This window comes from Salmo salar, chromosome ssa18, assembly GCF_905237065.1.
Source record: "Salmo salar chromosome ssa18, Ssal_v3.1, whole genome shotgun sequence".
Taxonomy (NCBI): domain Eukaryota; kingdom Metazoa; phylum Chordata; class Actinopteri; order Salmoniformes; family Salmonidae; genus Salmo; species Salmo salar.
This window is the reverse complement of record NC_059459.1, coordinates 22,498,610-22,522,308: the sequence shown is the minus strand read 5'-3', so window position 1 is coordinate 22,522,308 and position 23,699 is coordinate 22,498,610. Positions and strand designations below refer to the sequence as shown.

The 23,699-nt window shown below is 46.0% G+C and overlaps 1 protein-coding gene across 2 annotated transcripts in view; it reads right to left on the bottom strand.

Moving 5' to 3' along the window:
* LOC106577051 (glutamate receptor ionotropic, delta-1) overlaps positions 1-23,699 on the bottom strand; it is a 353,761-nt gene that overhangs the window by 104,540 nt on the left and 225,522 nt on the right. For both annotated transcript variants that reach the window (XM_014154750.2, XM_014154751.2), the window contains exon 4: positions 2,789-2,994. In XM_014154750.2, coding sequence (XP_014010225.1) covers positions 2,789-2,994 — 206 coding nt within the window. The remainder of the gene's footprint in view (positions 1-2,788; positions 2,995-23,699) is intronic.

Here is a 23,699-nt window from a genome sequence, read left to right as displayed (position 1 = left end):
GAATCATTCAGATTGACCAAGTCATAGCATATGACAACCATTTTGTCTAACTGAGGGATGTCTCCTGTCATATCTGGAAAATGACAAAGTAGTAGAAGTAGAAACTGATGCTGCTGCAGCATCGTTCATCTTCACAGTCGACATTGGTGTCTTGATAGAGGTCAGCTGGTTAACCTACAGAACATAAACAAAAGCATACCTGATGTTTGAATATCACTTCTTCATCTCACCTACAGTATACCATTGTTTAATTCATTCAGGTATTTTAGTGTCATATAAAGATTCAATATATTGTTGGGCTGGAACAAACAATAGTCAACACAGGAGATTGTCATATCCCATTGAGGCCTTTGTCCTTTGCTGTAATGTCCATACCGTTTCCTTCCTCTTATGAATGAAGTTCTCAACAAATTATAATTAGGTCAGTGCCACTGGAGTTTTTTTGGACAATAATGGTGCTTTCAAGACAACTGGGAACTTTCAAATCATGACGTTAGTGATTTTCAGGTCAGAAAGTCAGAGCTCTAGAAAAATGCCTGAGTTTCCGACTTGGAATTCCGAGTTGGATGGCCATTGATTTAAAAAAATGTTTATTCAGTCTGAGCTTGTTTTTGTCCCCGTGTTCCCAGTTGTTTTGAACGCACTGAAGTCGGAAGTCTAGATTTCCGAGTTCCCAGTTCTTTTGAACGTGGCATATTGTCCTCTTCCGGCCTAGATGGACGTCATATTGTACAATTTGTGTCCCCTTTCGTAGACCTAGATTAGATGGTTGCATTCAAGACAAGGTCGTTTATATTGATCTGTTTGTCAGTGTCAGCAGAGTAGGACTAGGCTACCGCATGATTTGTCATATTAAAAATATTCTGCTAATGTCTCCAGTCATATCAAGTGTAGTAGAATTGCATGAAATGTGTTTATCAAAAGCCACATTTTTCCAGGTCAAAGAAAAAAGAAATGTATCTGATATAGCCTATAGGCCTATGCCACTATGGGCTCAGCCATGCACAGTGATTAGAGTTATATAAGTTATATATAAGCCTAATAAATTATAACTATCCAATCTACTCATCACATTAGGAATAGTAAGCTTTCATTAGTCTGCAAATGTGATGATAGATGCATGCAATGTTTAATATAAAGGTATGGTGAAAAAATTGCTTCCCCAAAACTTGAAACTCACGCGTCGCCTATGAGAGAGACGCATGCTAATAGCTAGACTACAAGCTATTTAGCTAGCTAGCTAATGTTGGCTAACTTAGTCTTGTTGTTAACACCTGGTTAGCATAACAGCTAACAGCTCGAAATTGATTAGACTTACCAGTGATGAAATGATCAGAGCAGACCCTGTACTGACCGCTGTCTGGGTTCAGGTCTTGACAGGCAAAAAGGTTTCTTCGCTTTTCTGACAGTTCTTGAGTTATCTCCTTGGTGTTTCATGATTGCGGGTAATCTGTAAAAACACTTTTTCCACATTGTCTTTCCTGCCTTGTTAGAGCAGTCAAATACTGCACAGAAATTGACCAACTAGTGAATAGACTAGTTTTAGGCACTGTTATCAGCAGCTTGGAGTAGCAACTCAGCTGTTGTCATTTGAAGAATTGATGTGGTGGTCTTCCCTCTTTAGAGTGGAATCACCATGACAACATTCCCATTTCAAATCACGTAGCCATGGTTATGGTGTTGTTCATCCAATTGCATTACCATACGGTAACAGTATATTTTCATATTAGCTACTGTAATGTAATTACAGCAATCATTTTGCTAGGACTGTCTGGGATTGGTCTGAGTGGGGAGGGGAAAACTGAAAGCTACCTGTTATTGGCCGAGAGGTTTGGAACTCACATTCTCATTGGTCTATTAACAAATGTAACACCTGGTGATGTCACCAGGCAGGCCAAAGCTCCGTCCCACCAAAACTGGATGAAATTTCAGACGTTCTTTTCAAGCAGCTCTTACACTAAAAGGGCATTATCATTTTCACAATTTCACAGTATTATTCCAAACTCATAGTGTGGAAATATATATCAAACACAAGGAAATCCAGTTTTTGACTGCACTGGGCATTTAATGATTTTCTATATCATTAACATATTTGTTCCCTTGCTGGTTTACACATTATCATATTATAATTTGGCCTCTGGAGTGCTAGGTAAATGAAGGATGTGTGTTATTAATCTATGAGAGTGATTAAGGTTACGGGAACAACAGAAAAGGGTCTTACTGCTTATTTGTTAAGAGTAAAGAGTAGGAAAATACATATTATGCACTTGAGCATGCAGGTATGCACATATCCACTGAGATTTTGAGTTGTGGATCATGTCTCAAGGCAGGAAGCAGCTCACCTGTCAAAACAGTCATGAGCTACAAGACGGCAACTTTCTTTTTTTATGACCCCCAAAAGCCTCTAATTAATTGAAATGGAGATCAAATCACACACAATCTGCCTACACCTAGTAGTGAGAAAAACAGATGCTATGGAATTCACAGGGGGGAGATCAAAGGAGAGTGTCAAAACTTTAAAGCCATGGTGCATTCACATCTGTTTTGTAATTTATTAATATACGGTGCGTATGCTTAATTTTCAGGATGATAACCAGTTGAAATTCTTTCTGGGATATGTAGGGCATTCACCTGTTTCACTGTCCAGTTGGCCTGTTATACGGTACATCTCACTTCATCTCCACATTTCAACTCCCTCTGCTGGGTCATTTGAGATTTCCCCCAATCAAAATAACATCACCATTTGACCTTTCAGTTAATCCCAAACATAACAGACCACACCCCTCACCTGGTGGATGAACACCTGTGCTCCTCGGGGGCTCATGAGAAGCACGGCCCGCCGCAGCGTGTCCCGGTAGCGGTTGAGCTCCTCGGTCCGCATGGTGCTGAACAGGTTGGTGAACACCCTGCTCACGTTGCGGTCCACCCTCTGCAGAGACACGTCCAGACCCTGCCGAGACGCCTGGTCCAGGAATGTCTGCAGTCCACGGATGTCTGAAAGAGAAGCCGAGACAAACAGCTGAAAGTACAGCCAAAAAACACAGTTGAACTGATTAACTGATTATTTTATTACATTTTTGTTCACAACATTGACGTTTAGGTCCAAAAGGCCTTCCAGGAAAAATGACAGTCGTGCCTCCCTTCTCTAAAGGACATGGGACAGGTTTGTCAGTTCATTCTCTGCTCTGGCATGTTCAAGGCTATTTCAGTGGCAGTAATTGTGAAAAGCTTTCAGCGATCAGCATCAAACAGCTCTGCTTCCTTTTCTTATAAGCCAAAAATGTAATGTGTTTCAACAGGTGTTTGAATTTCTGATGTATACCTATACTACAATGCTTCAGTTTCAATACACAGATTTTCTCTGTTTGTAGGTTACAGCCAGTGAAGTTAGTGGCGGGTGTGCATCCCCCAGAGAAATGTGGAGGGAAGCCTCTCCAGAGATGTTGTGCAGAACAGGCAAATTAAAGGGGGAGGGAAGCCGGGATCTCCACCGAGAATTAACAAGCCAACAGCTGTAGCTGCAGCCATGCCAAATGTCAAACTGGATTTTTAAAGCGAGGTGAACCGTGCCATTTGAATAGAGTGTCTCACTCTGCACAGCGGGAATAGTGGCAATCTTCTCTGTGTGTGGGTTTGTGTTTTTTTCCTATTCTCTCTCGTTGCACCTCTAGAGGATTAATTAGTCATTCAAGACCCTCATCAGTGTTCAGAGCAGACAGTCCTCAGAGGTGGAGTCTCCACATGCACACACACATGTACGATCACACACATGCACGCACGCACGCACGCGCACACACACACACACACACACACACACACACACACACACACACACACACACACACACACACACACACACACACACACACACACACACACACACACAGATGCATTGTATATCAGACAGCATAAAGCTGCATGCACAAATTCGCTAGAGAGGATAGAGAACTGACATGGCTAACATACACTCACCAGTCAGCCTATTAGGTACACTACCCTGTTCAAGAAAATGGATCGCTCCTACAGACAGTGACCGTGGCTTGCTATATAAAGCAGGCAGACAGGCATCAAGACATTCAGTTACTGTTCAATTGAATGTTAGAACGTGCAAAATGAGTGACCAAAGCGACTTTGAGCGTGGTATGATCGTCAGTGCCAGGCGTGACAGATCCAGTATCTCAGAAATGTCCGGCCTCCTGGGCTTTTCACACACGACAGTGTCTAGGGTTTACTGAGAATGGTGTGACAAACATCCAGCCAATGGCAGTCCTGTGGGAGAAAACAGCTCGTTGATGAGAGAGGTCAAAGGAAAATGGCAAGAATTGTGCAAGTTAACAGGCGAGCCACAAACAGACAAATAATGGTTCAGTACAACAGTGGTGCGCAGAAAGGCATCTCAAAACGCACAACTCGTCCGAAAGAGGCTATTGCAGCAGACCACCACGCTGGGTTCCACTCCTATCAGCTAATTTCCTGTTGCATCATGCTGATGGTGTAAGCAGTCCATGGACCCATCCTGCATGGTACAGGCTGGTGGCAGCGGTGTAGTGGTGTGGGGAATGTTTTCCTGGCACACTTTAGGTCCCATGATACCAATCGAGCAAAGTGTCTATCCCCCGAATAATTCTGGTTGTTCTGGAGGCAAAGGGGGTCCGACCCAGTACTAGATTCAACTGAGACTGCTCTTCTCTGTGTCACGGAGGCTCTCCGCACTGCTAAAGCTAACTCTCTCTCCTCTGCTCTCATCCTTCTAGACCTATCTGCTGCCTTTGATACTGTGAACCATCAGATCCTCCTCTCCACCCTCTCCGAGTTGGGCATCTCCGGCGCGGCCCACGCTTGGATTGCGTCCTACCTGACAGGTCGCTCCTACCAGGTGGTGTGGCGAGAATCTGTCTCCGCACCATGCGCTCTCACCACTGGTGTCCCCCAGGGCTCTGTTCTAGGCCCTCTCCTATTCTCGCTATACACCAAGTCACTTGGCTCTGTCATATCCTCACATGGTCTCTCCTATCATTGCTATGCAGACGACACACAATTAATCTTCTCCTTTCCCCCTTCTGATAACCAGGCGGCGAATCGCATCTCTGCATGTCTGTCAGACATATCAGTGTGGATGACGGATCACCAGCTCAAGCTGAACCTCGGCAAGACGGAGCTGCTCTTCCTCCCGGGGAAGGACTGCCCGTTCCATGATCTCGCCATCACGGTTGACAACTCCCTTGTGTCCTCCTCCCAGACTGCTAAGAACCTTGGCGTGATCCTGGACAACACCCTGTCGTTCTCCACTAACATCAAGGCGGTGACCCGATCCTGTAGGTTCATGCTCTACAACATTCGCAGAGTACGACCCTGCCTCACACAGGAAGCGGCGCAGGTCCTAATCCAGGCACTTGTCATCTCCCGTCTGGATTACTGCAACTCGCTGTTGGCTGGGCTCCCTGCCTGTGCCATTAAACCCCTACAACTCATCCAGAACGCCGCAGCCCGTCTGGTGTTCAACCTTCCCAAGTTCTCTCACGTCACCCCGCTCCTCCGCTCTCTCCACTGGCTTCCAGTTGAAGCTCGCATCCGCTACAAGACCATGGTGATTGCCTACGGAGCTGTGAAGGGAACGGCACCTCCATACCTTCAGGCTCTGATCAGGCCCTACACCCAAACAAGGGCACTGCGTTCATCCACCACTGGCCTGCTGGCCCCCCTACCTCTGAGGAAGCACAGTTCCCGCTCAGCCCAGTCAAAACTGTTCGCTGCTCTGGCACCCCAATGGTGGAATAAGCTCCCTCACGACGCCAGGACAGCGGAGTCAATCACCACCTTCCGGAGACACCTGAAACCCCACCTCTATAAGGAATACCTAGGATAGGATAAAGTAATCCTTCTAACCCCCCCCCTTAAAAGATTTAGATGCACTATTGTAAAGTGGTTGTTCCACTGGATATCATAAGGTGAATGCACCATTTTGTAAGTCGCTCTGGATAAGAGCGTCTGCTAAATGACTTAAATGTAAATGTAAATGTAGATGGGTGTACCTAATAAGTTGTATGTTGTTGTGTTCATACTGCTCAGGGCCACAAAGGGAAATTACAATAACAAGAAAACATTTGACCAAATTCATGCAGCAGACCGGCATACTGTGCACATCTGCTTTCTTCCTTGTGCTCTTTTGGGCAAAACTATAGGCCCATGTCTGGCCACAATAACCTCACTCACAATGAACAACTGCACATAACCTGGAGGAAAATTTCTGTTGTACTTTCCAAAATGTACTCTTCAGTCTTCATAGTTTAAAGACGTATTTTCTCCTGATCCCCAACTCATTTTGAAGCAAAAGTGTGGTGTTTTCGCTCTCTCTTTATCTCTCTCTCTCTTGCTTTCTCTCTCTGTCTGTCTCGAGTTTGCCTAGCCTATTGTGAAACAGGGAAAATAAGTTATTGGTTTCAAGATTTCCCTTGGTGAAAAAAACACTTCTGTTTTCATCTTGAAACCAGAGAATGAGAGTAAATGTAATGGTCTGGAAATGAGGCCTCAAGGACAATGGACAGGTTTACTCAAGTCATTCCCCAAGGCAAATGCATGGAGAATAACATAGCGTCAACTTTGGTCCTGCCTTTAAAAAAAGTTTTCAGTGGCATTTCTCTCATACCACCACAAAATTAATCCTGGATGAAAGGTGGCCATGCAACAGCTCAGGGTGAGGGCCCAGGCTAAGATGGCTGACACTGACTTCAAAGTTCCCGTGCTAAACCTAGGGCTGCCTTCCAGAGCACAGCTACACTATCCTGGCCATGGACAGGGGGCAGAAAAGAGGATTAATGGGGAATTATGGGTCAGATTTCTGGACATGTTTTCTCAAGCATCACTTCTGAATACAAATCTGGAATAAATATACTCCATCTCGGAGAGAGAATTCAAGGCCTTGCAGTGAATCTGCTATGAGGCTCAGTTTCATCACACAAAAAATATTAACTGAATAGGCTACCTTTTCTTGATTGTTTGGCAAAAAAATTTGACCAGAAGGTAGCGAGATGTTTTTACATGAGTTCATATAAGGTGTTTCTCAAACCAAGTATAAGATGTCTCTGCAGACCTATTGAAGTATGATAGGCATTATGCGTAATTCTGCATTATATCACAGTATGCACAAACACATTTAATAACCTTTGCTTATGATTCAATAAACTTGTGGTGAAAATAACTGCAGCATTATTTAGAAAACATTTGCTGCCATAACACCTTAATAAATAAAGTATCGTGGGCAGACGGAAAATAGCACTTGTATCGCATACAGTACATCTTGACGGAAATGTGTTCTATATGCATCAGCCTGTTGTGTACTGAGGCAAATGCCATTACAAAGATAAGCCCTCATCCTCCCCGTCCCTCTGTCAATCATGATATCAACCTCCATTTATGTAAATGCCGCCTAATTAGATTACTCAGACTCTAACTGACTTCAGTGCCTCTGATCAGACCTTGACATGCAAGGGCGGTGGAGGCCATGGCAACCTCATTGTGTGTGTGTGTGTGTGTGTGTGTGTGTGTGTGTGTGTGTGTGTGTGTGTGTGTGTGTGTGTGTGTGTGTGTGTGTGTGTGTGTGTGTGTTTGTACATAGGCGCATATGTGGGTGAACTTAAAGGGATAATCCACAGAAAATAAAAAAATCATGAAAATCCCGTCAATTTGGTGAAAGAAAATCACAAACACACATGCACTCATGTGCTCGCGCACATTACGCACACACACACGCGCACACACACACACACACACACACACACACACACACACACACACACACACACACACGCGCATTGTAAATCAGACAGCATATAGCTGCATGAACAAATTCGCTAGAGACAATAGAGAACTGACAGTGCTAACATACATTGTTGTGTTCATACTGCTCAGGGCCACAATAACAAGAAAACACTTGACCAAACTCATGCAGCAGACCGACATAATGTGCACATCTGCTTTCTTTCTTGTGCTCCTTTGGGCAAAACTATAGGCCCATGTCTGGCCACAATAAACTCACTCACAATGAACAAATGCACATAACCTGGAGCGTAATTTCTGTTGTACTGTCCAAACTGTACTCTTCAGTCTATCGATTTGGTGAAAGCCTATGTTCTATCAGTGGGTAAAATAAACAATTTCACCATGATTTAACTTATGGTCCAACTGTGAAATCAGGAAATCCTATAGGAACTCGCCATACCTATCATGCTTTTAAAACAATTACCTCTCCAGATCACCAAATCTGACAATAGAGCGTATAGGCATAGTTGTCTAGAACACATCTATCGTCTATATCGTCATGACAAAGTACAGTGCCTTCTGAAAGTATTCATACCCCTTGACTTATTCCACATTTTGTTGTGTTACAGCCTGAATCCAAAATGGATTAAATGTTTTCTCACCCATCTACACACAATACCCTATAATGACAAAGTGAAAACATGTATTTAGAAATGGTTGCAAATGTATTGAAAATTAAATACCTAATTTACATGAGTATTCACACCTGAGTCAATCACCTACATGCAGCGAGTACAGCTGTGAGTCTTTCTGGGTAAGTGTCAAAGAGCTTTGCACAACTGGATTGTACAATATTTGCACATTAGTATTTTTTTATTACTTCAACCTCTGTCAAATTGGTTGTTGATCATTGTTAGACAGCCATTTTCAAGTCTTGCCATAGATTTTCATGCCGATTTAAGTCAAAACTGTAACTAGGCCACTCAGTGTCTTCTTGGTAAGCAAGTCCAGTGTATATTTGGCCTTGTGTTTTAGGTTATTGTCTTGCTGAAATATTAATTGGTCTCCCAGTGTCTGCTGGAACATAGACTGAACCAGGTTTTCCTCTAGGATTTTGCCTGTGCTTAGCTCTATTTATCAAAAATAAAACCCTAGTCCTTGCCGATGACAAGCATACCTATAACATGATACAGCTACCATCATGCTTGAAAATATGAAGAGCGGTACTCAGGGATTTGTTGCACTTGCTCCAAACATAGCTCTTTGTATTCAGGACAAATTTTTATTCTCGACAGGCTTCCTTCTTTTCACTCATTTAGGTTAGTATTGTGGAGTAACTACAATGTTGTTGATCAATCCTCAGTTTTCTCCTATCACAACTATTAAACTCTGTAACTGTTTTAAAGTCACCATTGGCCTTAAGGTAAAATCCTTGAGCGGTTTCTTCCCTCTCCAGCAATGCCTGCCCTTTAGGACATCTACAGCACCCAGTGTCACAAGATGGCCAAGAAAATCCTAAAGGACCTCAGCCACCCAAGCATCAGCCTGTTAACTCCATTATCATCCAGAAGACAAGGTCAGTACAGGTGCATCAATGCTGGGACTGAGAGAATGAAAAACAGCTTCTATCTCAAGGCCGTCAGACTGTTAAATAGCCATCACTAGCCGGCCTCCACCCAGTACCCTGCCCTGAACTTAGTCACTGTCACTAGCCGGCTACCACCCAGTTACTCAACCCTGCACCTTAGAGGCTGCTGCCCGATGTACATAGACATGGAACACCGGTCACTTTAATAATGGAACACTGGTCACTTTAATAATGTTTACATACTGTTTTACACATTTAATATATATATATTATATTCTAGTCAAAGGTCTGAATACTTATGTAAATAAGGTATTTCTGTTCAGTTTTTTTAATAATGAAGAACTCAGTGACTTTAAACATGGCACTGTCATAGGATGCCACCTTTCCAACAAGTTCAGTTGGTCAAATTTCTGCCCTGCTAGAGCTGCCCCGGTCAACTGTAAGTGCTGTTATTGTGAAGTGGAAACGGCTCAGCTGTGAATTAGTAGGCCAGACAAGCTCACAGAACAGGACCGCCGAGTGCTGAAGCGCATAGCGCATAAAAATCATCTGTCCTCTGTTGCAACACACACTACCGAGTTCCAAACTGCCTCTGGAAGCAACGTCAGCACAATAACTGTTCATCGGGAGCTTCATGAAATGGGTTTCCATAGCCAAGCAGCTGCACACAAGCCTGAGATCAGCATGCGCAATGCTTGCCGCCAGCTGAATCTGGAGCAGTGGAACTGCGTTCTCTGGAGTGATGAATCACGCTTCTGGCAGTCCGACGGGTGAATCTGGGTTTGGCGGATGCCAGGAGAGAGAACGCTACCTGCCCGAATGCAGAGTGTAAAGTTTGGTGGAGTATTAATGGTCTGGGGCTGTTTTTCATGATTTGGGCATATACCCTTAGTTCCAGTGAAGGGAAATCTTAACTCTACAGCATACAATGATGTTCTAGACGATTCTGTGCTTCCAACTTTGTGGCAACAGTTTGGGGTAGGCCCTTCACTGTTTCAGCATGACAATGTCTCCATGAACAAAGCGAAGATCATAAAGGAATGGTTAGCCGAGATCGGTGTGGAAGAACTTGTCTGGCCTGCAGAGAGCCCTGACCTCAACCCCATCAAACACCTTTGGGATGAATTGGAACACCGACTTCGAGCCCGGCCTAATCGCCCAACATCAGTGCCCGACCTCACTAATGCTCATGTTGCTGAATCGAAGTCCCCGCAGCAATGTTCATAATTCCAGTGGAAAGCCTTCCCAGAAGAGTGGAAGCTATTGTATCAGCAAGGGGTGGGGGCAACTCCATATTAATGTCCATGGTTTTTGAATGAGATGTTAGACGAGCAGGTGTCGACATACTTTTGGTCACTTAGTGTATGTGTTTGTGACCAATACATATGATTTTATTTAGTTAGGAAGGATGTCTCTATATTTGTAGTGACTGGGTGTATTAATACACCATCCAAAGTGTACTTAATGACTTCACCATGCTCAAAGGCATATTCAGTGTCTTTAATTGTGGAAAAAGTCAAAGGGTGGGAATACTTTTTGAAGGCATTTCATACACTGAGTGTACAAAACATTAAGAACATCTGCTCTTTCCATGACAGACTGACCAGGTGACTCCAGGTGAAAGCTATGATCCCTTATTGATGTCACTTGTTAAATCCATTTCAATCAGTGTATATGAAGGGGAGGAGACAGGTTATAGAAGGATTTTTAAGCCTTGAGAGTTGAGACATGTATTGCGTATGTGCGCCATTCAGAGCATGAATTGGCAAGACAAAAGATTTAAGTGCCTTTTAACGGGGTATGGTTGTAGGTGTCAGATGCATCGGTTTGTGTCAAGAACGGCAACGCTGCTGTTTTTTCATGCTCAACAGTTTCCCATGTGTATCAATAATTGTCCACCACCCAAAGGACATCCAGGCAACTTGACACAATTGTGGGAAGCATTGGAGTCAACATGAAACGGAAGAGGGGGTGCAACTCAACATTGTCTCCTCTTGCCTCTCTGCTAGTAGGGTCTCAGATCCTTCAGACGTCCTTGGGATTCCCAAGCATAGCACGGACCCTGCTATCAGGCATTGCCATAGCAAAGTCACCAACTCACAGTTTTGAGCTAGAAACAGGTTCTCTAACAAGTTGAAAATTGTCAGATTGTAACTCCTAAATTGATAACACAGTTTGTTTCAGGGATTTTACATCTAGCTACCAACTCCACATACTGGTATTGACTGTGGTATTATTGTGTGTAGCTATGTTTTCTAGCTAGGTAGCTAGATAGCGAGTCAGAGAGCATTTAAAAAATATATTTAACCAGGTAGGCCAGTTAAGAAGTTCTCATTTACAACTGCGACCTGGCCAAGATAAGGCAAAGCAGTGCGACAAAAACAACAACACAGAGTTACACATAAACAAACGTACAGTCAATAACACAATAGAAAAATCTATGTACAGTGTGTGCACATGTAGAAGATTAGGTAGGTAAGGCAATAAATAGGCCTTAGAGGAGAAATAATAGCAATTTAGCATTAACACTGGAGTGATAGATTTGCACATGATAATGTGCTAGTAGAGATACTGGGGTGCAAAAGAGCAAAAAGATAAATAACAATATGGGGATGAGGTAGTTGGGTGTGCTATTTACAGATTGACTGTGTACAGGGATCGGTAAGCTGCTCTGACAGCTGATGCTTACATTTAGAGAGTGAGATATAAGTCTCCAGCTTCAGTGATTTTTGCAATTTGTTCCAGTCATTGGCAGCAGAGAACAGGAAGGAAAGGCGGCCAAAGTAAGTGTTGGCATTGGGGATGACCAGTGAGATATACCTGCTGGAGCACGTGCTATGGGTGGGTGTTGCTATGGTGACCAGTGAGCTGAGATAAGGCGGGCTTTGCCTAGCAAAGACTTATAGATGACCTGGATCCAGTGGGTTTGATGAGAAATATGTAGCTAGGGCCAGCCAAATAGAGCATACAGGTCGCAATGGTGGGTAGTATATAGGGCTTTGGTTTCAAAACGGATGGCACTGTGATAGCCTACATCCAGTTTGCTGAGTAGAGTGTTGGAGGCTATTTTGTAAATGACGTCGCCAAAGTCAAGGATTGGTAGGATAGTCAGTTACACAAGGGTATGTTTGGCAGCATGAGTTAAGGAGGCTTTGTTGCAAAATAGGAAGCCGATTCTAGATTTACTTTTGGATTGGAGATGCTTAATGTGAGTCTGGAAGGAGAGTTTAAAGTCTAACCAGACATATTTGTAGTTGTCTACATATTGTACGTCAGAACCGTCCAGAGTAGTGATGCTAGTTGGGCAGGTGGGTGTGGGCAGCAATCGGTTGAAGAGCATGCATTTAGTTTTACTAGCATTTAAAAGCAGTTGGAGGCCACAGAAGGAGTGTTGTATGGCATTGAAGCTCGTTTGGTGGTTTGTTAGCACTGTGTCCGAAGAAGGGCAGATGTATACAGAATGGTGTCGTCTGCATAGAGGTGGTTCAGAGAATTACCAGCAGCAAGTGCGACATCATTGATATATACAGAGAAAAGAGTCAGCCCGAGAATTGAACACTGTGGTACCCCATAGAGACTGCCAGAAGTCTGGACAACAGGCCCTCCGATTTGACACACTGAACTCTTCACCAACTACTCTATAGAAGTAGTTGGTGAACCAGGCGAGGCAGTCATTTGAGAAACCAACGCTATAGAGTCTGCCGATAAGAATGCGGTGATTGACACCCGTGACAGAACTACCCACCGCCAACGGACCAAGCAGTGGAGGAAGGAGCAGCAGCAGAGCTATAAGGAGTTTTGGACTTGGGAGCAGATACTAGCGGGAGAAGGACCATGGAGGAAGGCTGAAGAGGACAGAAAACGCTATGAGAGAACGCTATGCTGGGACACGGCTAGCAAGGATGCCTGAGAGGCACCCCCAAGATTTTTTTTGGGGGGGGCACACGGGTAGTTTGGCTGGGCCAAGGGTGAGCCCTAAGCCAACTCCCCGTGCTTTTTATGGGGAGCGTGTGGAGAGGAGAGCACCGGTGTATGCGGAAGTGCTCACGATCTCGCCCATGCGCACGCACAGTCCGGTGCGAGCGATGACAGCCCCTCGCATGTGCCGTGCTAGAGTGGGCATCCAGGCAGGAAGGAGGATGCCTGCGCAGCACATCTGGCCACCAGTGCACCTCCTAGGCCCAGGCTACCCTACGCCTGCTCTACGCACGCTAGCCATCAGGCCTCTGCACAGCCCAGTTCGCCCTGTGCCAGCACTCCGCTCGTGCAGGGCTACTATTACCATCCAGCCAGGACGGGTTGTGCAGGGGGTGCGCTCCAGACCTACAGTGCCTACTCATGGCCCGGTGTATCCTGTTCCCGCTCCTCGCACTAGCCTTGGGGTGCATGTCTCCAGTCTGGTACCTCCAGTACCAGCCCCACGCACCAGGCCTCCAGTGCATCAGCCCAGTCCAGCTCGTCCTGCTCCTGCTCCTCGCACTAGCCCTGTGGTGCGTGTCCCTAGTCTGGCGCCTCCTAAGCCAGCCCCACGCATCAGGCCTTCAGTGCGCAGTCCCCGTCCAGAGCTTCCGACGACAGTGCCCTGTCCAGAGTGTCCGGCAACAGTGCCCCATCCAGAGTGTCCGGCAACAGTGCCCCGTCCAGAGTGTCCGGCAACAGTGCCCCGTCCAGAGTGTCCGGCAACAGTGCCCCGTCCAGAGTGTCCGGCAACAGTGGCCCGTCTAGAGCTTCCGGCGACAGTGCCCTGTCTAGAGATGGCACACAGTTCGGAGCCTGCAGAGACGGCCCACAGTCTGGAGCCGTCAGAGACGGCCCACAGTCCGGAGCCAGCAGAGACGGCCCACAGTCCGGAACCGACAGAGACGGCCCACAGTCTGGAACCGACAGAGACGGCCCACAGTCCGGAACTGACAGAGACGGCCCATAGTCCGGAACTGACAGAGACGGCCTACAGTCCGGAACCGACAGAGTCGCCCTACAGTCCGGAACCGGCGCAGCCAGAGTCGCCCTCCAGTCCGGAGCTCCCAGACTCGCCCTCCAGTCCGGAGCTCCCAGAGTCACCCTTTAGTCCGATGTCTCCAGCGATGCGCATCAGCCCGAGGTCTCCAGCGACGCGCATCAGCCCGAGGTCTCCAGCGACGCGCATCAGCCCGAGGTCTCCAGCGACGCGCATAAGCCTGAGGGCTTCAGCAATGCGCCTTAGTCCAGAGACTTCGGGAGGGGTAAAATATAATAAGCATTTAGCGGGGGTGGACAGGTTAGGTTGGGGAGTAAGGCCGGAGCCGGAGCCGGCAACTTTCCAATCTTTGGGGATCTAAGACGATACGAAAGAGAACATTGCATTGTTGGTTTTGTAATCAACTTGAGCTCCAAGAGATTTCCAAAACAATTTTCACATGTTGTTTCCTACCTTATTCACACAATTAAATGAAAAAGTTTTTCGCAACAAATATTATTCTCACGTTTGCCTTGTTTAATCATGTAAATCATAGGAATTGGTGGTTTTGAGTGTTATCAATTTACGCTTTCATTTTATTCTCTCTCATTATGGGGAGGTATGCTATTGAAATTGCCAGCAGTAAGATTTTACTTCGATTTTTTATAAAGATATCGGGTCCAAAAATGGTTCCTGTTGTTTTATACCTCTACATTTAGTGAAAAATAATAAAATGGATGCAATACTTTGAACTGTCTCTGACTTTCTCAATGCGTTAAAGGGATACTTCAGGATTTTGGCAATGAGGCACTGTATCTACTTCCCCAGAGTCAGATGAACTCGTGGATACATTTTTCAAGTCTCTGTTTAAGTCTCTTTTTTAAGTCTCTAGCATCCTAGCAGATACCCATAAACTTCTTGTCATTGCACTAATGCTAACTGGCAGTTGTGCTAGCGCTAGTTAGCAACTACCTTCAAACTGCATGCAGAGACATGCAATTTTAATTCACAAGTTTATCTGACTCTGGGGAAGTCGATAACTGTCATCATTGCCAAAATCTCAAAGTATCCCTTTAAGGCCAATCTCCTGCGGTGTGCGGCAGCTAAATCAATCTCCCACCTAATACCAGTCTAATACCTCCTCCTCTGAGAAGAGAGCAGGCCATAAAGAGGGCAGTGACAGATGTCCCACTCCACACTCATTATGAAGCCCAGGTAATCTCGACACCGCCTAGGGAGGAGCATGACGCATCCAGGGCCAGTTGTTATTTACTACAATAAATGTGACTTTATATAGGTATTATATACTGAGTGTACCTAACATAAGGAACACCTAATATTTAGATGCATCTCCTTTTCCCCTCAGAACAGCCTCAATTCTTAGGGGCATAGTCTACAAGGTGTCGAAAGCGTTCCACAGTGATGCTGGCCCATGTTGACTCCAATGCTAGTAAGATGGCGGCGACAGACATGGCAGCTCTGCTCTAGCTCCTAAGCACCTTTGCTGTATTTTTTTTTTTTTTGTGTGTTATTTCAAACATTATTAGCCCAGAACGTTTTTGTGTTATTACATAGAGGCAGAAAGAACTTTTGGATATCAGAGTGGCGGTAACTCACCAGAATTACGACCAGGAAAACAACTTTCCCAAATTGGACCCTTTGTTTGAACCCCCAGGGCAATTGAACTTATCCCAGAGAATGCTCCAAGATGCCGCCAGCGGAGAAGAGGTATTCGGAGAGGACTTCTAGTCTGTCTCAGGAAGCGGGCACCACATCCATCGCTTCTGAGTATATTGCTCGCTAATGTTCAGTCTCTGGACAATAAAGAAGATGAGCTCAGGGTGAGGAGCTCCTTTCAGAGTAACATCAGGGACTGTAACATACTCTGTTTCACAGAATCATGGCTCTCACCGGATATACTGTCTCTGTCCATACAGCCAGCTGGGTTCTCAGTAAATCACGCAGACATGAATAAAGAACTGGTCTATGTTTCAATATTAACCACTCATGGTGTGATTGTAATAACATACAAAAACTCAAGTCCTTTTGTTCACCTGACCTACAATACCTCACAATCAGATGCCAACCGTATCACCTCCCAAGATAGTTCTCTCGGTTTTTAGTCACAGCTGTGTATATTCCCCCTCTAGCCGATACAACTACGGCCCTCAAGGAACTACACTGGACTTTATGCAAACTGGAAACCCCATATCCTGAGGCCGCATTTATTGTAGCTGGGGATTTATTAAACAAAGCAAATTTGAGGAAAATGCTACCGAAGTTCTATCAACACATTGACTGTAGTACTCGCACTGGGAAAACACTCGACCACTTCTATTCTCTCTTCCGGGATGCCTACAAGGCCCTCCCCAGCCCTCCCTTCGGCAAATCAGATAACGACTCAATATTGCTCCTCCCTTCTTATAGGCAGAAACTCAAACAGGAAGTATCCGTGCTAAGGTCTATTCAACACTGGTCTGAGCAATCGGAATCCATGGACTGTGGGCTCTCGTTCCCCATGGTCGACGTGAGTAAGACATTTAAGCGTGTTAACCATTGCAAGGCTGCCGGTCCAGACGGCATCACTAGCCGCGTCCTCAGAGCATGCGCTGACCAGCTGGCTGGAGGGTTTCCGGACATATTCAATATTTGTCCTTATCCCAGTCTGCTGTCGCCACTTCCTTCAAGATGTCCACCATTGTTCCTATACCCAAAAAAGCAAAGGTGACTGAACTAAATTGCTATCGCCCCGGAGCACTCACTTCTGTCATCATGAAGTATTTTGAGAGGCTAGTTAAGGATCATATCACCTCTACCTTACCTGACACCCTAGACTCACTTCAATTTGCTCTCCGCCCCAATAGATCCACAGACGATGCAATCACCATTGCGATGCAATCGCCATCTGGACAAAAGGAATACCTATGTAAGAATGCTGTTCATTGACTATAGCTCAGCCATAGTACCCTCCAAGTTCATCATCAAGCTTTGGGGCCCTGGGTCCGAACACTGCCCTATGCAACTGGGTCCTGGACTTCCTGACGGGCCGCCCCCAGGTGTTGAAGGTAGGAAACAACCCCTCCACTTCACTGATCCTCAACACAAGGGATCCGCAAGTGCGCATGCTCAGCCCCCTCCTCTACTCCCTGTTCATCCATGACTGCGTGGCCACACACGCCTCCAACTCTATCATCAAGTTTGCAGATGAAACAACCGTAGGCCTGATTACCACCAATGACCAGACAGCCTACAGGGAGGAGGTGAGTGCCCTGGTGGAGTGGTGCCAGGAAAATAACCTCTCCCTCAACGTCAACAAAACTAAGGAAGTGATCGTGAACTTCAGGAAAAAGTTCCTTGGCATACACATCACTGACGATCTGAAATGGTCCACCCACACAGACAGTGTGGTGAAGAAGGCACAACAGCACCTATTCAACCTCAGAAATTTAGCTTGGCCCCTAAGACCCTCACAAACTTTTACAGATGCACAGTTGAGAGTATCTTTCCGGGCTATATCACCGCCTGGTAAGGCAACTGCACCGCCCACAACCGCAGGGGAGACTGCCTGCCCTCCTCATTGGTTTATAGAAGCAGGTACCCCCGTGCCACTCCTCATTGGTTATACCCACGTGGGTGACTGAAAGACGAACGAGGTCAGTGGCAGTAATACACCTAATTTATGAAAGTTGTAGGCGAGCAATATAAAGTCAAGAGAAGAAAATGACTAGAAACGATTTGGTTGACCGTTTTATGTGTGGATTAACTGGCGGAGTAGAGGACCTTGTGCATTTCAGGTAAAATAACAACTCAATGTTTATATCCCAGGACAAATTAGCTAGAAACAGCAAGCTAGTTAAAAAGGACAAATTAGCTAGCAAGTGCAAACTAGCTAGCTAAATTGTCGTAAATGTTTAACGCTTTTTGACCTGTTCCCAAAATAATATAATTGGTTCAGACTTTGTTTTGATATTTTAACCTGCGTGTCGTGATCACGTTTGCTGTGGGGGGACAAAATACATTTATGCATGACGGCGCACGATGGTGCTCGCACGCAGCCGGTTTGGGTTCCGTGTTAGGTTGGAGTCATTAAAAAACGTGTTTTTCAACCACTCCATAAATTTCTTGTTAACAAACTATAGTTTTGTCAAGTCGGTAAGGATATCTACTGTGTGCATGATGCAAGTAATTTTTACAGACCGATTTTTTCACTTAAAATTCACTGTATCACAATTACAGTAGTGTCAGAAGTTTACATACACTAAGTTGACTGTCCCTTTAAAAAGCTTTGAAAATTCCAGAAAATAATATCATGGCTTTAGAAGCTTCTGATAGGCTAATTGACATCATTTGAGTCAATTGAGGTGTATCTGTGGATGTATTTCAAGGTCAACCTTCAAACTCAGTGCCTCTTTGCTTGACATCATGGGAAAATCAAAAGAAATCAGCCAAGACCTCAGGAAAAAAATGTAGACCTCCAAAAGTCTGGTTCATCCTTGAGAGAAATTTCCAAATGCCTGAAGGTACCACATTCATCTGTACAAACAATAACAAGTATAAACACCATGGGACCACACAGCCGTCATACCCCTCAGGAAGGAGATGTGATCTGTCTCCTAGAGAGGAACGTACTTTGGTGTGAAAAGTGCAAATCAATCCCAGAACAACAGCAAAGGACCTTGTGAAGATGCTGGAGGAAACAGGTACAAAAGTATCTATATCCACAGTAAAACGAGTCCTATATCGACATTACATGAAAGGCCGCTCAGCAAGGAGGAAGCCACTGCTCCAAAACCGCCATAAAAAAAGCCAGAATACGGTTTGTAACTTCACATGGGGACAAAGATTGTACTTTTTGGAGAAATGTCCTCTGGTCTGATGAAACAAAAATGGAACTGTTTGGCCATAATGACCATTGTTATGTTTGGAGGAAAAAGGGGGAGGCTTGCAAGCTGAAGAACACCATCCCAACCGTGAAGCACGGGGGTGGCAGCATCATTGAACCACTGTAGTTTACATCAATTTTAATTTCTAGTGGTAGCTAGAAAAGTTATATTTTAGCGTTTTAGTGTTTCAGTGAATTGTTAGTGAGGGAGGCCCTGCTCTCTCGCTTCTCCATTTGTTTAGTTAATTTTCATGCCAATCTCCTTTGCATTAGCGTAGCCTCTCCTGTAGCCTATCAACTATGTGTCGGTCTATCCCTGTTCTCTCCTCTCTGCACAGGCCATACAAACGCTTCACATCGCGTGGCCGCTGCCACTCTAACCTGGTGGTCCCAGCGCGCACGACCCACGTGGAGTTCCAGGTCTCTGGCAGCCTCTGGAACTGCCGGTCTGCGGCCAACAAGGCAGAGTTAATCTCAGCCTATGCTACCCTCCAGTCCCTCGACTTCTTGGCGCTGACGGAAACATGGATTACCACAGAAAACACTGCTACTCCTACTGCTCTCTCCTCGTCCGACCACGTGTTCTCGCACACCCCAAGAGCATCTGGTCAGCGGGGTGGTGGCACTGGAATCCTCATCTCTCCCAAGTGGACATTCTCTCTTTCTCCCCTGACCCATCTGTCTATCTCCTCATTTGAATTCCATGCTGTCACAATCACTAGCCCATTCAAGCTTAACATCCTTACCATTTATCGCCCTCCAGGTTCCCTTGGAGAGTTCATCAATGAGCTTGATGCCTTGATAAGTTCCTTTCCTGAGGATGGCTCACCCCTCACAGTTCTGGGGACTTTAACCTCCCTACGTCTACCTTTGACTCATTTCTCTCTGCCTCCTTCTTTCCACTCCTCTCCTCTTTTGACCTCACCCTCTCACCGTCCCCCCCTACTCACAAGGCAGGCAATACGCTTGACCTCATCTTCACTAGATGGTGTTCTTCTACTAATCTCACTGCAACTCCCCTCCAAGTCTCCGATCACTACCTTGTATCCTTTTCCCTCTCGCTCTCCTCCAACACTACTCACTCTGCCCCTACTCAGATGGTATTGCGCCGTCGCAACCTTCGCTCTCTCTCTCCTGCTACTCTCTCCTCTTCCATCCTATCATCTCTTCCCTCTGCTCAATTCTTCTCCGACCAATCTCCTGATTCTGCCTCCTCAACCCTCCTCTCCTCCCTTTCTGCATCCTTTGACTCTCTATGTCCCCTATCCTCCCGACCGGCTCGGTCCTCCCCTCCTGCTCCGTGGCTTGACGACTCATTGCGAGCTCACAGAACAGGGCTCCGGGCAGCCGAGCGGAAATGGAGGAAAACTAGCCTCCCTGCGGACCTGGCATCTTTTCACTCCCTCCTCTCTACATTTTCCTCCTCTGTTTCTGCTGCTAAAGCCACTTTCTACCACTCTAAATTCCAAGCATCTGCCTCTAACCCTAGGAAGCTCTTTGCCACCTTCTCCTCCCTCCTGAATCCTCCTCCCCTCCCCCCCTCCTCCCTCTCTGCGGATGACTTCGTCAACTATTTTGAAAAGAAGGTCGACGACATCCGATCCTCATTTGCTAAGTCAAACGACACCGCTGGTCCTGCTCACATTGCCCTACCCTATGCTTTGACCTCTTTCTCCCCTCTCTCTCCAGATGAAATCTCACGTCTTGTGACGGCCGGCCGCACAACAACCTGCCCGCTTGACCCTATCCCCTCCTCTCTTCTCCAGACCATTTCCGGAGACCTTCTCCCTTACCTCACCTCGCTCATCAACTCATCCTTGACCGCTGGCTACGTCCCTTCCGTCTTCAAGAGAGCGAGAGTTGCACCCCTTCTCAAAAAACCTACACTCGATCCCTCCGATGTCAACAACTACAGACCAGTATCCCTTCTTTCTTTTCTCTCCAAAACTCTTGAACGTGCCGTCCTTGGCCAGCTCTCCTGCTATCTCTCTCAGAATGACCTTCTCGATCCCAATCAGTCAGGTTTCAAGGCTGGTCATTCAACTGAGACTGCTCTTCTCTGTGTCACGGAGGCTCTCCGCACTGCTAAAGCTAACTCTCTCTCCTCTGCTCTCATCCTTCTAGACCTATCTGCTGCCTTTGATACTGTGAACCATCAGATCCTCCTCTCCACCCTGTCCGAGTTGGGTATCTCCGGCGCGGCTCACTCTTGGATTGCGTCCTACCTGACAGGTCGCTCCTACCAGGTGGCGTGGCGAGAATCCGTCTCCGCACCACGTGCTCTCACCACTGGTGTCCCCCAGGGCTCAGTTCTAGGCCCTCTCCTATTCTCGCTATACACCAAGTCACTTGGCTCTGTCATATCCTCACATGGTCTCTCCTATCATTGCTACACAGACGACACACAATTAATCTTCTCCTTTCCCCCTTCTGATAACCAGGTGGCGAGTCGCATCTCTGCATGTCTGGCAGACATATCACTGCCCTTTCCATGATCTCGCCATCACGGTGGACAACTCCATTGTGTCCTCCTCCCAGAGTGCTAAGAGCCTCGGCGTGACCCTGGACAACACCCTGTCGTTCTCCGCTAACATCAAGGCGGTGACCCGATCCTGTAGGTTCATGCTATACAACATTCGCAGAGTACGACCCTGCCTTACACAGGAAGCGGCGCAGGACCTAATCCAGGCACTTGTCATCTCCCGTCTGGATTACTGCAACTCCCTGTTGGCGGGGCTCCCTGCCTGTGCCATTAAACCCCTACAACTCATCCAGAACGCCACAGCCCGTCTGGTGTTCAACCTTCCCAAGTTCTCTCACGTCACCCCGCTCCTCCGCACACTCCACTGGCTTCCAGTTGAAGCTCGCATCTGCTACAAGACCATGGTGCTTGCCTACGGAGCTGTGAGGGGAACGGCACCTCCATACCTTCAGGCTCTGATCAGGCCCTACACCCAAACAAGGGCACTGCGTTCATCCACCTCTGGCCTGCTGGCCCCCCTACCTCTGCGGAAGCACAGTTCCCGCTCAGCCCAGTCAAAACTGTTCGCTGACCTGGCAACCCAAAGGTGGAACAAGTTCCCTCACGACGCCAGGACAGCGGAGTCAATCACCACCTTCCGTAGACACCTGAAACCCCACCTCTTTAACGAATTCCTTGGATAGGATATAGTAATCCTTCTAACCCCCCCAAAAAAAAGGATATAGATGTACTATTGTAAAGTGGTTGTTCCACTGGATATCATAAGGTGAATGCACCAATTTGTAAGTCGCTCTGGATAAGAGCGTCTGCTAAATGACGTAAATGTAAAAAGTAAATGTTGTGGGGGTGCTTTGCTGCAGGAGGGACTGGTGCACTTCACAAAATAGATGGCATCATGAAGTAGGAAAATTATGTGGCTATATTGAAGCAACATCACAAGACATCAGTCAGGAAGTTGAAGCTTGGTCGCAAATGGGTCTTCCAAATGGACAATGACCCCAAGCATACTTCCAAAGTTGTGGCAAAATGGCTTAAGGACAAAAAAGTCAAGCTATTGGAGTGGCCATCATAAAGCCCTGACCTCAATCCTATAGAAAATTTGTGGGCAGAACTGAAAAAGCTTGTGCGAGCAAGTAGGCCTACAAACCTGACTCAGCTACACCAGCTCTGTATGGAGGAATGGGTCAAAATTCACCCAACTTATTGTGGGAAGCTTGTGGAATGCTACCCAAAACGTTTGACCCAAGTTAAACAATTTAAAGGCAATGCTACCAAATACTAATTGAGTGTATGTAAACTTCTGACCCACTGGGAATGTGATGAAAGAAATAAAAGCTGAAATAAATAATTCTGTCAACTATTATTCTGACATTTCCCATTTTTAAAATAAAGTGGTGATCCTAACTGACTTAAGACAGGGATTTTTTACTGTGTCAGGAATTGTGAAAATCTGAGTTGAAATGTATTTGGCAAAGCTGTTGTCAAGACTTCCGCCGAAGTTGGTTCCTCTCCTTGTTCGGGCGGCGCTCGGCGTCGCCGGTCTTCTAGCCATCATCGATGCACTTTTCATTTTCCATTTGTTTTGTCTTGTCTTCTCACACACCTGGTCTCAATTTCCCCCATTATATGTTGTGTATTTAACCATCTGTTCCCCCCATGTCTTTGTGCAGAATTGTTTGTTGTAAGTGCATGTGCACGTTTTCTCTGGTGCGCGACGGGTTTTGTACCTATTTGTTTGTTGTTCTGGTTTCTGGTGTGTTTTTATGAATAAAACTGCTCCGTTGATTACCCAATTTTGCTCTCCTGCGCCTGACTTCCCTGCCGCCAGTTATGCACTCCCTTACAGCTGTATGTAAACTTCCGACTTCAACGGTATATACTGTATTCTATTCCACTGTATTTTTGCCAATGCCAATCCGACATTGCTCGTCCTAATATTTATATATTTATTAATTCCATTATTTGACTTTTAGATGAGTTTTTATTGTTGTGAATTGTTAGATATTACTGCACTGTTGGAGCTAGGAACACAAGCATTTCGCTACATTCGCAA